The following is a 16044-nucleotide window of genomic DNA, read 5'->3' as shown; positions in this document are numbered from 1 at the left end:
ACAAAATTTCTCCAATGGAGGCACAAACTGTAATAAAACATTTTCAAAAGCGACGTGATGAATAGTTGGTGCCTCTGTTGAGTCAACCCAACCAAGAAATATATGCTATTCAACTATTAATAATGAAACCATATTAATATAGTTTCAAAAATAGAGAAAAAAAATATGTACCATCCTCAAAACCATTAAAATGTGTATATGCGCTTATGTGTGTGCATATTTTTTTTTTTCAATGCTAAGTTGTCAATCCTATTTCCTACCTACAGTATACATAGATAACATGCTATTAATATTAATTCTTTAGTTTGACTCTATCCTTTTTGTTCTTGCCTGTTACATCCCCTTTACCCCCTCCCCACAAAATAAAACAAGAGGGGTGGTGACTGTTACCTGTTGGGGCTAAATTAGGGTGCTCCCTCTGTTAGCAATGTAGTTTTCCTTTGAATTGTCAAGATTTGTTTTACAAACTAATAGAGGCACAATATACATTTAGTGCCTGGTCATTAAGCAGAGTTTAAGGAGAAGTGATGTATATCGAGATAAATGAACCAGCAAGTTATCTACATATAACAATGGATTCTTACTTAAATCATTTCTGATGTGTTATAAATGTTCTAATGTCTTTTCATAATGTTCCCTTACATCTTTGTGTTGCATTTAAACATTTTTTCCTCGTACTAAAAAAGGACATTCAATAATGTTTAAACATTAATTCAAGTGTCTTGCCTTGCTTCAATTCACTTAAATAGCTAATGTATTTTTATGCAACACGTGTAATTTCGACTTCCTTTGCAGTATTAATTTCATATTCATTGCTTGGTGTACAGTATATTTTCAAGCTCACATTTCACGCCTTTGATTTCAAGTTTCAATGGGAAAAAAGTATAACCATCATTAAATGTCATTGGCACAGTATATGTTGCTATACTGGCAATAATGATCTAAAGGGTGCCTTTCCCTTTTACTTGTTTAATAAATAAAACCATTTAGATGGTAAGGCTAATTATGTATTTCAGTACTCTTTTCAGAGTAGAAAATGATACCTTGTCTGTTTTAATGCTTTAAAGCATTGCTGCCTAAACCTGCCATTGAGTACTATGGTCTGAAATGCGTCAGTTTTTTTTGTACATTCTGATGTTATGTACATGAAACATGAATATGGATCAATTTGGAATGCGTTGCTTGCATTTATCTAATGATGGCCATATATGCTTCAATTGTATTATCTGATTGAAGATCAAATTGGCAAAAATGAAATAGCCATACCTTCCCTTCTGATCAATTTAGCCTCTTTTAGAATAGATTTGGTAAAACTGAGTGAATTGGCCGGGTCATAAAATTATCGACAGTGTTACATTGATCAGCAGTACTGAAATGCTTTGACCATGAATCTGATCGTATTTTGATCAATGGCTTACATAGTGAAAACAGAGGTAAGATCGATAGCTTATGATCATTAGACATGTGCATTCGTTTTCGTCCGAATGCATTTTCGTCGGAATTTCAGGTATTTTCGTTATCGTTTTAACAAACGATAACGAAAGTGCAGAATCCAAAAAATGAAAGATCCAACATAAACAAATGCTTTATTTTCGTTTTCGTTGCTACAAATGTTCGATATAGATAGGATATTCAACATGATGCTGACAATAACAATCTGTGTCCATCAAACCTGTGGTTGAATGTGCCTAACCTTAGCTCTATTAGTCCAAGATTATTCTACATAGAGAGAAAAGATTTGACATAGGGGAGAAAAGATCGCTGCTGGAATTGGGTGGGGGAAGTAAAATAAAAATGATGATGATGATGAATGTTATTGGCTGATTGTAACCAAAGAGGAGGAGCAGTAAAATAGCTAGAACTAAGTACACACGTACAGCCAACTTACTTTCACTTACGATTGCTAGCAGAGAGAGAGACACACACACTGAATCATTTCAGAAAACAGTCAATCTTAGCTTGTCCGTTTGTCAGAGAACCTGAATTATTTAGCAATTAAGCATAAGCACAGCAGCAGAACAATAGTGAAGCAAGCTACAGTTCAACTTAACTTTTTCATAATAATCTGCTGCTATTGTGTTAGTGTTGTGAACTTGATAGTGATACTAGTGTTGCTAGTGTTGTGATAGCCTCAGAGGTTGCCCGTTTTGTGGGGGGGGGGGTTATTATTATAGATTCTATATTATAGATGTCTGATTAGTGATCACTGTCACCAGTCCATTTTCTGTTTGAACTATATATATTCTACATGAACAATGAAGATTCGACAAAGCAGCGAAAAACATACAAACGTCGAATCTTTGGCTTATGGTGTCTGTTGAAAGTTCTAAGAAGATTCGACGGAGCAGCTAAACTATACGGTGTCATACAGTTTAGCTGCTCCGTCGAATTTTCTTTGAACATTCGACAGACACCATAAGCCTTCAATGACAGATTCAACCTTAATTAATTTGGATTTTCGGATGAATGCAATTTTTAACGAAAAAACGAAATAAATAAAAACGAATTTCGGGAGTAACTAAATAAATTTATTTTTCGGACGAAAATGAAATTCCAAAACAAAATATTTCAGTGTGCACATGTCTAAATCATATCATTCAACTATTGATTGAAATACACTTTGTTGATAGGAAAATACATTTTGTTTATTGAAGTGTGTATGGCCATCATAAGTGTTGTGTGAGCTTGCCCTCTTTTTTTGCCTTAAGATAGAGTGGAAAAGAACTAAAAAATTATGTCGGGTGTTTATCCCTGTCTGTAAACCCATTGGTGAGAATTTCCATCACTTCCTGTCTCTATGACTGAGACAAGAATGCACAGAAAGCAATACAAACATTATCATAAATTATTTTCTCTGGCCCTGTTAAATGGATTTCTCTCTCGATAAGGGGAAAGACTGCAAAAAATAAAAGAAAAAAACAGAAGTTCTAACTCCTTTCCACTACTGTATACCCAGAATAAAACTAAATATTGTGGCTGGAGCTTAGTGTTAAAGCAAATCAGCCAAATAAGAAACAAAATCATAGTGTTGTAGATTAAATGTAGATAATGGATATGTTGTTGTTAATTGTTAATCTAACACATTTTAACAGTGTAAACCAAGTTTTGGATTATTTTTATTTATTTTTTTAATTGTACTCTGCAGTTAATTAATCAACATGGCTACCCACAGAGTAAACTTTTTATGGCACTGTAAAATTATTCTGGACACACACAGATTTGGTGGGAACATGTTAGTTTATTTAATTGCAGGACTGTTGTATGCAGAAGGGGTCATTTTTTTGCTCACAAATTTCCTAGAATCTAGAATTAAGCTAAGCAAATAAAGTTTACAACATTAAAAAGGTGCAAAACATCTCCCAACATCTTACTCTCTTGTGAAATATGTATTTTCCCCAATCTGCATCTATGTTTTTCCAGGAGAAATGCAATTATATATTTGCAATTATATGTGCAATTGTCCATCACATATTTATTTATTGTTTAACTAGGTATATACAGTGTATAGTGATGAAAATGTATGCAGCACTTGTAAATTTGTATCCTGTTCCTGCCCTGAAGGAGCTAACAATCCAAGGTCCCTGCCTCACATGGATGCATACACATATTAGGGCCAATAAAGACAAGACTAGTATGTCTTTGGAGTGTGTAACAGGGAGACAATGAAAACATCATGCAATGTCATGGTTGGAATTTGAACTGCAAGTCCTAGTGTTGCAAGGCAGGAATGTTGACCACTTAGCCTCTGTGCTGACCAACCAATATAATATTGTGAACAAAACACAGTAATATCACATAGTGGTCGATGAGCATCATTGTGTCTTACTGGATTTTAAAAATGTTTTAATAGCATCAATAAAAGTATGATCTTGGTGCAGTGTAAGAGGAAACATTGGGAATTAAGGTGTCCAATTTCTCACAGAAGTGAGATGGCTTGACGCCAATGTAAAAATGCATATAAAAGCAAAAGAGAAGGCCTTCAAAAAATACAAGGTTGAGGGATCATCATCAGTATTCAAACTTTATAAAGAATGCAATAAGAAATGTAAGGGTGCAATTAGGGCAGCTAAGATAAAACACAAAAGACACATAGCGGAGGAGAGCAAAAAAAATCCCAAGAAATTCTTTAAGTATGTAAACAGTAAAAAAGAGAGGACAGACCATATTGGCCCCATAAAGAATGAGGAAGGACATCTGGTTACAAAGGATGGGGAGATGGCAAAGGTATTGAATTTATTCTTCTCCTCAGTCTTCACGAGGGAATCGGGGGGCTTCAGTAACCAAAACTGCAGTGTTTATCCTCATGACACATGACAGGAAGCACCCTCATGGCTAACAGAGGACAAAATTAGAATTAGACCTGGGAAACTTAACATTAATAAATCACCAGGACTGGATGGCTTGCACCAGAGGGTACTTAGGGAACTCAGTCAAGTAATTGCCAGACCATTGTTCCTAATTTTTACTGACAGTCTACTGACTGGAATGGTAGCAGCGGATTGGAGAAAAGCCAATGTAGCACCAATGTGACAGACCTAGCCGGGAGAGAGACTTTTGGAGGGGACTGTATGCTAGCCTCTTGCTGATCGATCGGGGGCCCTTGCATTTGGGGGAACGGTGCTCTTTGTGAGCTGTATGCCTGGGGACCGTTGAGGTGGTATTACTGTGGATTCGGGTCCTGTTCCCCCAGGACACACAGACTCTGGGGACCCTGGATTTGCCATATTGGAATAGTGGCTGATTCATAATGCTGGGACAGATACTGTTAGGAGATGCTGATGTAAATTCCAGCACCTGTCTGTCTGTTGTCTGCTAAAATGTGTATTGTAAATAAGTCTCTAGTATGGGACCTAAGAGTCATTAGATCCCCATTGTTGTTTGTGTTAATTAACTCTGCTATTGTGTGAAGAAGAGTCTATGTTGATTGTGATAATGTTGATTGGATTTTCTGAACTTTGTTCTGAGCTATCACAACTGGGTTAGAACGGCACATAGCTGTAGTTCTAATCCCGGAACATTGGATGACCAAACCATCAGACGTTGCAATCTGATTCAATAGCTGCAGAGGAGTGTCGGGAGAGTGGAATCGAGCGAGCAAGGGGCTCGTTACAACCAATATTTAAAAAGGGCCCAAAATACATCCCTGGGAATTACAGACCAGTTAGCCTAACATCAATAGAATGCAAGCTCTTGGAGGGGATGACAAGGGACTATATACAAGATTTTAGTAATAAAAATAGTATCATTAGCAGTATTCAGCATGGATTCATGAAGAATCGTTTTTTCCAAACAAATCTATTAACCTTCTATGAGGAGGTGAGTTGCCATCTAGATAAAAGAAGGCCCATAGATGTGGTGTATCTGGATTTTGCAAAAGCATTTGACACAGTTCCCCATAAACGTTTACTGTACGAAATAAGGTCCGTTGGCATGGACCATAGGGTGAGTACATGGATTGAAAACTGGCTACAAGGGCAAGTTCAGAGGGTGGTGATAAATGGGGAGTGCTCAGAATGGTCAGGGGTGGGTAGTGGGGTCCCCCCAGGGTTCTGTGCTGGGACCAATCCTATTTCATTTGTTCATAAATGTCCTGGAGGATGGGGTAAACAGTTAAATCTCTGTATTTGTGGACGATACTAAGCTAAGCAGGGCAATAACTTCTCTGAAGGATGTGGAAACCTTGTAAGAAGATCTGAACAAATTAATGGGGTGGGCAACTACATGGCAAATGAGGTTTAATGTAGAAAAATGTAAAATAATGCATTTGGGTGGCAAAAATATGAATGCAATCTATACACTAGGGGGAGAACCTCTGGGGGAATCTAGGATGGAAAAGGACCTGGGGGTCCTGGTAGATGATAGCAGCAGCTTGGCATTGCCTAACAAAGCAAACAGAATATTGGCATGCATTAAAAAAGGGATTAACTCCAGGGATAAAGTGATAGTTCTCCCACTCTACAAGTCTCTGGTCCGGACCTGAAGTATGCTGTCTAGTTCTGGTCACCAGTCCTCAAGAAGGATGTACTGGAAATGGAGCGAGTACAAAGAAGGGCAACAAAGCTAATAAAGAGTTTGGGGGACATTAGTTATGAAGAAGGGTTGCGAGGACTGAACTTATTCTCTCTGGAGAAGAGACGCTTGAGAGGGGAAATGATTTCAATCTACAAATACCATACTGGTGACCCCACAATAGGGATAAAACTTTTTCGCAGAAGGGAGTTTAACAAGACACGTGGCCACTCAATAAAATTTGAAGAAAAGAGGTTTAACCTTAAACTGCGTAGAGGGTTCTTTACTGCCAGAGTGGCAAAGATGCGGAATTCCCTTCCACAGGTGGTGGTCTCAGCAGGGGGCATTGATAGTTTCAAAAAACTATTAGATAAGCACCTGAACGACCGCAACATACAGGAATATACAATGTAATACTGACATATAATCACACACATAGGTTGGACTTGATGGACAAGTGTCTTTTTTCCACCTCACCTACTATGTAGTACTGTAACTATGTAACAAATAGGAGGGTTCTAATTTATATAGTTTTAGAACAAATATTATGCTGCAAAAAAGGCTAATGCCGCATACACACAACCGGACTTTTCGGCATCAAAGGTCCGATGGAACGAATCCGTCGGACAATTCGGTCGTGTATGGGCTTCATCGGACCTCTGTCAAAAAATCTGATGGACCTTAGAAATAGAACAATTTTCAAATCTTTCTGACGGACCCGATTCCTATGGAAAAATCTGTTGGTCTGTATGCTAGTCTGACGGACCAAAAACGACGCAGCTATTGGCTACTGGTACTGCTACATGTTCAAAACGATCAGACTTTGGTGTGATCGTGTGTAGGCAAGTCCTTATCGTTGGAACTCCGTCGGAACTCTGTCAAAAACTCCTTCGGAGTTCAGTCTGACGAGTAGTCTGCTCGTATGTACGTGGCATAAGGAAGATAGGTACTGCTCATTTATATATTTTTCAAGATTTGCAGAGCACATTGGAAGGAAAATGTTCACTATCATGTTGTACAGGGTAATTATGGAACATGGAATACTTTGAAGGAATGTATAGCAGTTTTGTACTTATGCTATACAGTATATTTTATATTATATTTCATTATTTCATATTCTATCCAGTCAACAGGTGCCCTTCCATGTTCCTTTGCTTGTATTCACATGCTCAGCTGTTTGAGATTACACCTGTACTACACAAAATCTGTTAATTACAGAACTGGAAAGAGTAATCACAGCAGTGACTCAATTCCTTCTCGGACTGCTCAGTAGGGGGGTTTTAAGTGATTCTAAAATGCACTCTCTGAATTAGGATGAAAAACCTTCTCTGTGCAGCTCTACCAGTGCCGGCGCTACTGCTAGGCAAACTAGGCAGCCGCCTAGGGCACACTTAGGCCTAGGCCTATGGTTTCCCTACTCTCTGCTGGCTTCTGGGGGTATGTAGGATAGTGGGTGTTGGTGGGGCTCAAGGTCACTGCTGGTCTCCTCCCCTTCCTCTGACATCTTATTCCACCTCTACTGAGGAGAGAAATCCCCGAACACAGAGAATGCCGGAAGATCTCCGGGGAGGGGACGGGAAGGGGGAACAGGTGTTCATAAAGGACAGATGGATAATGAGGCCGGACACCAATCATCTCTACTCTGCTATGTACACATCCATCTCTACTCCCCCAGCACAGCTCTTTCCACCACTCTCCTCCCATTCTCTCTCATCATCCATACTACAAACACTGATAATCATCACATCCTTCTACAGGTGAGACAAAACCAGGAGGGGCGGGGTAGAATGGAAGATGTAGGAGGGGTCAAGAAAGGACTTGACTCAGAATCCCATGACCAATGATATAGGAGGAGTGAAGGATCAGAGGAAGGAATTGTCTCTCCATTGTTGTATAATTAGGTTTGTATGATGGCAGGAAAGGGGGCACTGTCCAATCATAGGCTAGAACTCCCCCTACTCATCAACTAATCAATCGGCCAGTGATTGATACAGATACAGATACAGATACACCGACCGTCCTACCTCCCTCTCCCTACCAACAGACTGACCGACCTACTGCCCACCCCCCCCCCCCCCCACTGACTGAGCAACAGACAGGTACACTGTCCGACTTACTATCTCCCTCTATAGTAGGGATAGTAGGTTTCTGTGATCGCAGAGCAGCACACTGCCAGACCCCTTCTTGTCATGACACAAACTCCAGTGTCCAGAGAAACATCACGGATATCAGCTGATATAAAATGGGACCATGTAATCTGAGCTACAAGCTGTTTTAATATTTTCTACTGTTTTTAAAAAAGTTTACTTTTCTTTTGGGGTGGGTGGGTGCAATTAGCTGGTCTTGCCTAGGGTGCAAAATAGTCTAGCACCAGCCCTGCCCCCAGCTCCCCCCTTATAACCCTCTTTTATACTTACCTGAGCCCGATCTTGATCCATGGCTGTGCCCAAGAACATTGGCTTTCTCCCCTCTCTCCTTTCTCACTGGACATGGAGGTATCTATCTGTAGTGCAGTGTAATGCAGCTGGCATGCACAGCTTTGCAGGAATGTATTCAATTCTTTCAATAGGTTTGAATGTAGATATTTTTCTAGGATAGTCTTAAACTCTCCTGAGACTTTTCAGTCTCTATTGGGCAGCCTCATAACATAAGTAATCAAAATATGACATATATGATGCAGTCTATCACTAGTAAAAACCCAGACAATGTTTAGTTTTTATTCAAGTAGTTAAATCCTTTATCTCAAATGGGAAAAAAGAAAAGTGGCTGTAACTACTTTAAAAGTGTTATGGGTAGGCTAAATGTACCTAGTTGATTAATCAATCAACTTGGGTAAAGCCAGCCTGCTGGATCTTACATGCAATTATCACTACCAGTTGATATAGCCGCTAGTAGGCATAGCAGGTTTCTGTGATCCCAGAGCAACACACCGCCAGACCCCTTCTTGGCATGACACAAAATCCAGTGTCCAGAGAAACATCACAGATATCAGGTGATATTATGATATTTATGGCTGGTAAGATGATGTCATGAAACTTTCCTCTTATCTAGGGTCTTTACCCATGGTAGTGGTGTGGGTACTGCCCTGAAAGGCAGCTGAATGGCTTTTTCAACTAGAGCTCTGCTTTTTTGTAGCAATTTTAAATAACATAACACATTGTAATTGTTTATTTTCTCTTTTTAGGTACCTCCATTTGGAAAGCATTCTTCTTTACTCCTAACTTTGATCCAGAAAGTTCAGAAGGCTGCTTTAATTCACATGTCTGTCACTGCTATGGAGATTTTGTCACGCAGCACAACCCCCCTTTGCTTTTTGACTTGTCTAGAGATCCAAGTGAAAAGTATCCTATCACGCCAGAAACAGAACCAAATTTCTATAGCATTCTTAAGACTATTCAGCATGCCAGAGAAGCTCATCAAGAAACCATTCAAGTGGTGGATAATCAGTTAGCATGGAGCAATGTGATTTGGAAACCGTGGCTTCAGGCTTGCTGTTCATCCTGGTTTGATTTTTGTTACTGTGACAATGATGAAGAATTGGGGATGAGCTGAACCAGCCAAATATATAAATAAAAATGTGAAGTCAATCTTAAATATTGGACTTTATGTCCTTGAGAAAATAAAGTTCAAGCATTATCTATTTTTTTTCTACTTAGATTTCTGGATGGCATACATTGTAGGTGGAAGTTTGATTTCAAGAAAGTACCCGAGGCAGTACCTTACACATTTCATCATATTTTTCTATTCCTGGTAAATCTTCTAACATACATCAGTTTTACAATACCGCATGCCCCTTTTATATATTTACCCTGCAGCATGTTCACTTATATTTTGTTACCGTCCTTCTGTCAGGGAAATGATTCACTTTAGCACATCACTAGCTAGGACATACATCAGTGTTTCATAAATGTGAAGTGATGTTTGAGAGCAAAATATTACTCCCTTTCTGCTACATTAAACAAGAAAACAATCTTCCAAATGCCTTCTATATTACAAAAACAAAAGTCAGATTAGACTAGATAAAAGGAAAATTAAACATAATGCTTGATAAAATACTAAAAAAAAAAAAAAATTTGAGAATACAGGTTTGCAGTACCAATGAATTGCTACCTTTCAGGAACCATCAAAAAAAACCTGGAAAACAAGAAAATGTCTCACAATTACCAATCTCTAATTTTTGCTTAAGTCATAAAAAATGAGAACAGGGATATATGTCCAAACAACATTTGCTATAGTGCTCTAGATGGATACAATGAACACAAAAGGGGTTCAAACAGTGACAGATCAGCCGTGATTACTTTGGCCAGTTGGTTTCCATGGTTAAAACATCATCTGCACATATTGAAACCCACATCTAAGAGAAATTAATATACTTAAATACACTAGTAGCTTTCTAAGCAATAGAGAATTGCTATATGGCCACTGTCACTGTTTATCAATAAGGGGTTAAGTGCCTGCAATGTAATATATCAAATGCAGTGCCCAATAGTAAAGTTTTAGAATATACTACAAGTATTGCCAGGCTTTCCTGTCAATGTTAGCAATAGGCAAAACTTGTAAGCTAAATACCCCATTATAAAACTTTCCTGAAAGCAATTATTGCGATCTTTCTTTTGATGTAGAGGCTTGAAGCTTCCAGAAATACTTTTTTTATTGTGTTTATCAGGCCACTTAGATTGACATAGCTATTAGCAGTTGAAATACCTCACATCTCTCACTAATATGACAAGACAGTTTTAATTAGTGACCTCTCCTAAGGGGTTTCGGCTAGGAAATGGAGCAAAGTAGTACTGTGTGGACCAGAATGGGGAATGGGCAATGCATGGAGTATCTAGCTCAAACATATTGTGTGCTGCTATATATATATATATATATATATATATATATATATATATATCAGACATAACTTTATTTACCTAATGTTGAATAGGTCCTCATTTTGCAGACAAAACAACCCTGACCTGACAAGGAATGGATGCTACTAGGCCTCTAAACGTATGCTGTGGTTCGAAGCACCAAGCCCTCAGTAGCTGATCCTTTATGTTCTGTAAGTTGTGGGGCCTTCATGGACCTGACTTGTTTTTCCAGCACATCCCACGGATTCTCAATTGCATTGAGATCTGTAGAATTTGGAGGCTGCTCAAGTCAACAGCTCAAACTCATTGTGTTCCCCAACCCATTCTTGAACCATTTATGCAATGTGGCAGGGAGCATTATTCTGCTGAAAGAGGCCACTGTCATCAGGGACTACCATTTCCATGAAGGGGTGTACTTGGTCAGCAACAATGTTTGGGTAGGTGGTATGTGTCAAGGTAGCATTCACGGGAATGGCAGGATTAAGGTTTCTAAGCAGAACATTCCCCAAACATCACACTACCTGCATCGGCCTGCCTTATTCCCAAAGTGTAAACTGGTACCATCTTTACCCCAAGTAAGCGATGCATTCCCACCTGGCCATCCACATGATGTAAAAGAAAATGGGATTAATCAGACCAGGCCAGCTTCATCCATTGCTCTGTGATCCAGTTTTGATGCTCACATGTCCATTGTACAGACTTTTGGCTGGGATCATGGGTCAGCATGGATACCCTGACAGACCGATGGCTACACAGCCCTATACACAGCAAACTGCTAAACCCATTTTTGTTTTGCTTTTAGCACATAAACTTTATGGACAACATGTTTACATGGTGCCTAATATATCCCACAGAGTTTCATATGCCAATGTAACAAGATTATCAGTGCTATTCACTTGACCTGTCACTGGTCATAAAGTAATGGCATAAAGTTTCTTATACATATATTAAGAAAGATGTAGAATAGTCTTTGTTTTTATTTTATGTAAACATTTTGTACAAACAACCTTTAGATGTCATTTATAAAGAAGATCTAGTATCAGATATAATTTTTATTATGGTAAGTGCATACATGCTAAGTAACATCTCAAGAAAATCTAATTACTCCTCCTGACAGTACATTCTGCTTCTTTCTTTCTAGAAGGCTAGCACTCTCTTTGTTCAGATATCATTTGTGGGCAGCATACAGTTCTAGGACTAAGATGTTGGGCCAGATTGCTAAAAGTCTTGCTAAGTCTCACATACCTTGTATCCTGGCAGAACACCACACTAATTACTGGGGGAGGGAAGACAGGAAATCCTACTTGCAGCAGATGGATGATTATCCCAAGGTGCTCAAGACTCAAGGCAGTCTTAATTTTGGCATTGCATTTTGATTTAGTTTTAGTTATTGTCTTTTGACTAAAATGCCATTTTAGTCCCATTTTAGTCATCGGCAATTGTTTTAGTTATAGTCTATTGACTTAAATGTCAATTCAGTTTTAGTCCCATTTTAGTCATCTGTAATTGTTTTAGTCGTATTTTAGTCAACTAAAATCTCCAGTACATTTTAGTCGAATAAAATCATTTTAGTCAACTAAAATAGAATGTGTTTATTTAAATTGTAATGCATTTTTTAAGCATTTCTATAGAATTTCCAAACTCGTTATATACTCCTGGAGTAAAAAAGTCTAATATCATGTTATTATTTATGGTATTAAGGTTTGAACAAACTCACAGATACAAATTAAGCCACTCTGGATGGTCTGAGGAGGCCTGTAATGCTACACAGTGCTCTGGACGGTGGTCTGAGGAGGCCTGTAATGCACAGTGCTCTGGATGATGGTCTGAGGAGACCTATAATGCTGCAGAGTGCTCTGGACGATGGCTGTAATGCTACACAGTGCTCTGGATGGTGGTCTGAGGAGGCCTGTAATGCACAGTGCTTTGGATGATAGTCTGAGGAGGCCTGTCATGCTGCACAGTGCTCTGGATGGTGGCTGTAATGCTACACAGTGCTTTGGACAGTGGTCTGAGGAGACCTGTAATGCTGCTCAGTGCTCTGGATGGTGGTCTGAGCGGAGGCCTGTAATGCACAGTGCTCTGGGATGGTGGTCTGACTCTGAGAGGCCAGTAATGCCGCAGAGTGCTGAATGGTGGTCTCCGGTCTGGACAGTGGTCTAACTCTGAGAGGCCTGTAATGCTGCACAGTGCTGGGTGGTGTTCTGAGGGGAGGCCTGTAATTGTAATGTACACACTCACAGTGCTCTCTGCTCTGGACGGTCATCATTGGGAGTGGGACTCTTGTCGGGAGGCCTGTTCCACAGTGCTGCTCTGGACAGTCGTCTGAGGACTCGGAGGCCTGTAATGCTGGCTGCACAGCCTGCTAACAACTGCTAAGTGAAGCGCACTATGGACTCGAAATGCTTGCTTGCTGGGAGCAGAAGCAGGCAGAGCTCCGTGGAAACCAGAAGTTCAGGAGGGTAAGCATCCCTGCCTCACAATTTAATTTTGTTTTCATTCGTTAACGAAAACAGATTTGATTTTAAACTGCTGCTCTGCATTATGACATGTCAGCAATTCACAAGAGCAAGTTGCTGATAGGTCCAATTCAAAGCTGTTTTTTCTGGAACTGCAGTAAGTGCCCCAGCTTTTCCATTTTGCCTAATATTGAGGCTGCCACCAATTCCTTACCTGTCACGTACCTGGTGGTAGAGCCTGATATGTAGAGGATGGCCTCTCTTACTCCTCTGACTCAGGGCCCCTGATAGAGCAGACAGGAAGTGCAGGAGTGCAGAGTTGCACAAGTGCCTGACAGAATCGTTGATAGCAGAGCTGGGCTGAGACTCCAGGTAAAGCTGTGGAGGAGTGCAGACACTGCAAGAGTCCAGGAACAACAGCAAGCAGGAAGCTGGAACAAGCTGGTACTGGAACGCCACAGGTAGCAGAGCTGATGCAGCTGCAGCAGGGATGGGAGCCCTTCCAAGGCTGAAGAGAAGACAGGTACAGGCAGGTACAAATCATACACAGGCGGACATGTCAGAAATAGATGCAGAGACTGGAGCAGAGTCAGGATACAAGCCGTGTCGGTAACGGGCTGGCAGTGAAATAGCAGAAGGAGCAGGCAGGTGCGGAATGAGGAACAAGCTGGGGTTCCTCAACCCCCTAATCGTTCTAATCAATCCTGTAGGGCACACATATGCAAGGTAGGGTTACTGCAGACTTCTCCTCCCTGTGTCACTTGAAGACAAAGATCTTGAAGCGGGGTAATGATGTCAGCAAAAAAAACAAAAAAACAAAAAAAAAATGGTGATTTACTGAAAGAATGAAGAAAGGTTTGGGGGGGGAAACTTGCCCAGAGATTGATTAAAAGAATTAGTAAAATGTTGAAAAAACATTTTGTTTATTTATTTTTTGTTTATTTTTTGTTCTCACCTTGCTTATATGCCCACAAGTCCTAAAATGTCATTTTAATTTTGCAAAGTCAGTAAAAGGGGTTGTAAAATAATGTAATTAATTTGCGAGTTAACATCCACAGCCACTAGTCACTTCCATTTTAATATATTTTCTCCCACTTTTTATTTTACAAACACTCTGTCAATCAGTTTAAGACCCTGTCTTGATTAAATCAGGACCAGCTCAAGCTACATAAATAAAAGGGAAGGAATTCACATAATTCTATAATGAATATGTTTGCATAATTTAATTTATATTGCACCAATAATAAACGAAGTGCTTAATGAAAGCACGGAAGAAGAACTGCATACACGATCAACACAAGGAGGTTTCAGCTTCTTTATGTGTGCTCAGTTTTTGTTGGTACCATGCACCGCTGCACTCTTAATTAATCATTGCACTCTCCAGTTTTATTTTCTGTTTTTATTGGAATATCTTTTGGTAAGGTGTGCAGCACATATTTAAGGAATTTATGTACACTAAACAGTAGCATGATATTACTGTATGTGTTTCTAAAACAAAAAGTGTGATCAAAATGGACAGATTTAATTTTTAAAATGTTGTTAGCATTTGGATAGAAGGATGCAGGGAAGACAAAAATAAAAGCAGCTTAATCTTCAGCTTTTGAACTTTCCTTATAAGTTAGCTCTTCTATAATCTATCTTTATTTACTCGCCATTCTCTTCACTTTTTTTCAGTTCCACAGTGTCCTTTTTGAGTATCAAGATACAGAGTCAATATTAAGTATTCGAGATATGGGGCAAAAGTTGATTTTAAGATATTGACACTGATTTAAAATTCCAGTTTATTTATTTCATCTGTATGTGATTGGATAATTGAAGTGAATATTCACACTTTTTTGTGCATATAGGGGTTTATTTAATAAAGGCAAATCCAATTTTCATTGTAAGTGCACTTGGAAGTGCAGTCACTGTAGATCTGAGAGGGACATGCAAGGAAAATAAAAAACAGTATTTTTACTTGCACTTGATTAGATTATAAAAACAGCAGAGCTTCTCCATTTTAGATCTTCCCCTCAGATCTAAAGCGACTGCACTTGCAAATGCACTTGTAGTGCAAAGTGGATTTGCCTTTAGTAAATCAACCCTATAGTGTCAGTTTGTTTAGTAATTCAGCCTCCTTATGTGTGCCTTGTCACTATGTGCATGTGTGTTTGCTTCCTTGACACTGTGGTTTGATTTACCAAAGGCAAATAGGCGGTTTCCTTTGCAAAGGAAGTTACATTGTGCAAGAAAATTTGCCCCAGAGCTCAATGAATGTGCTAAAGTTTAACTTTGCAAAGAATATCCAATCACGTGCAGGGACAATGAAAAAAAAAAACTGTATTTGTGGTTGATGGAAGTCAGCAGAGCTTCCCCTCATTCATTAAGCTCTGGGGAAAAATCCCTTGCAAAGTTACCAGCTAGGTCATATTTTCTTTAGGTAATAAACCCCTTTGTGTGTCTGCCCTGACATTGTGTGTGTGTGTCCTGACACTATTTATGTGCTTCTCTCTGGTGTGTATCTTCATGTGGGTAAAACATTTGGGAGTATAACTGGACATTCAACCATCTCTGATAAACGGTTAAAAATTTTAACACATCTATACTAGAGCTGGGTCAAATGTCTATCTAAAAGTGCATTTCCACCTTAGCAGTCAAATCTGAGAAATTCTCACTATAGGTTTATGAATTCCCTTTTACATGACATAGAAAAAAATATAGAAAACTTATTTCTTATCTTC

General features: G+C 39.2%; 1 protein-coding gene across 5 annotated transcripts in view; it reads left to right on the top strand.

The window, feature by feature from the left end:
• The window catches only part of STS (steroid sulfatase), a 496435-nt gene extending 486786 nt beyond the window's left edge, over positions 1–9649 (top strand). For all 5 annotated transcript variants that reach the window (XM_073616370.1, XM_073616374.1, XM_073616371.1 and 2 more), the window contains one exon: positions 9194–9649. In XM_073616370.1, coding sequence (XP_073472471.1) covers positions 9194–9561 — 368 coding nt within the window. In that variant the 3' untranslated portion in view covers positions 9562–9649. The remainder of the gene's footprint in view (positions 1–9193) is intronic.
• The last annotated feature ends 6395 nt before the right edge of the window (positions 9650–16044 follow it).

The sequence above is a fragment of the Aquarana catesbeiana genome, linkage group LG02 (assembly GCF_042186555.1).
Source record: "Aquarana catesbeiana isolate 2022-GZ linkage group LG02, ASM4218655v1, whole genome shotgun sequence".
In the NCBI taxonomy this organism is placed as follows: Eukaryota; Metazoa; Chordata; class Amphibia; order Anura; family Ranidae; genus Aquarana; species Aquarana catesbeiana.
This window is presented reverse-complemented; position numbering and strand designations above follow the sequence as displayed.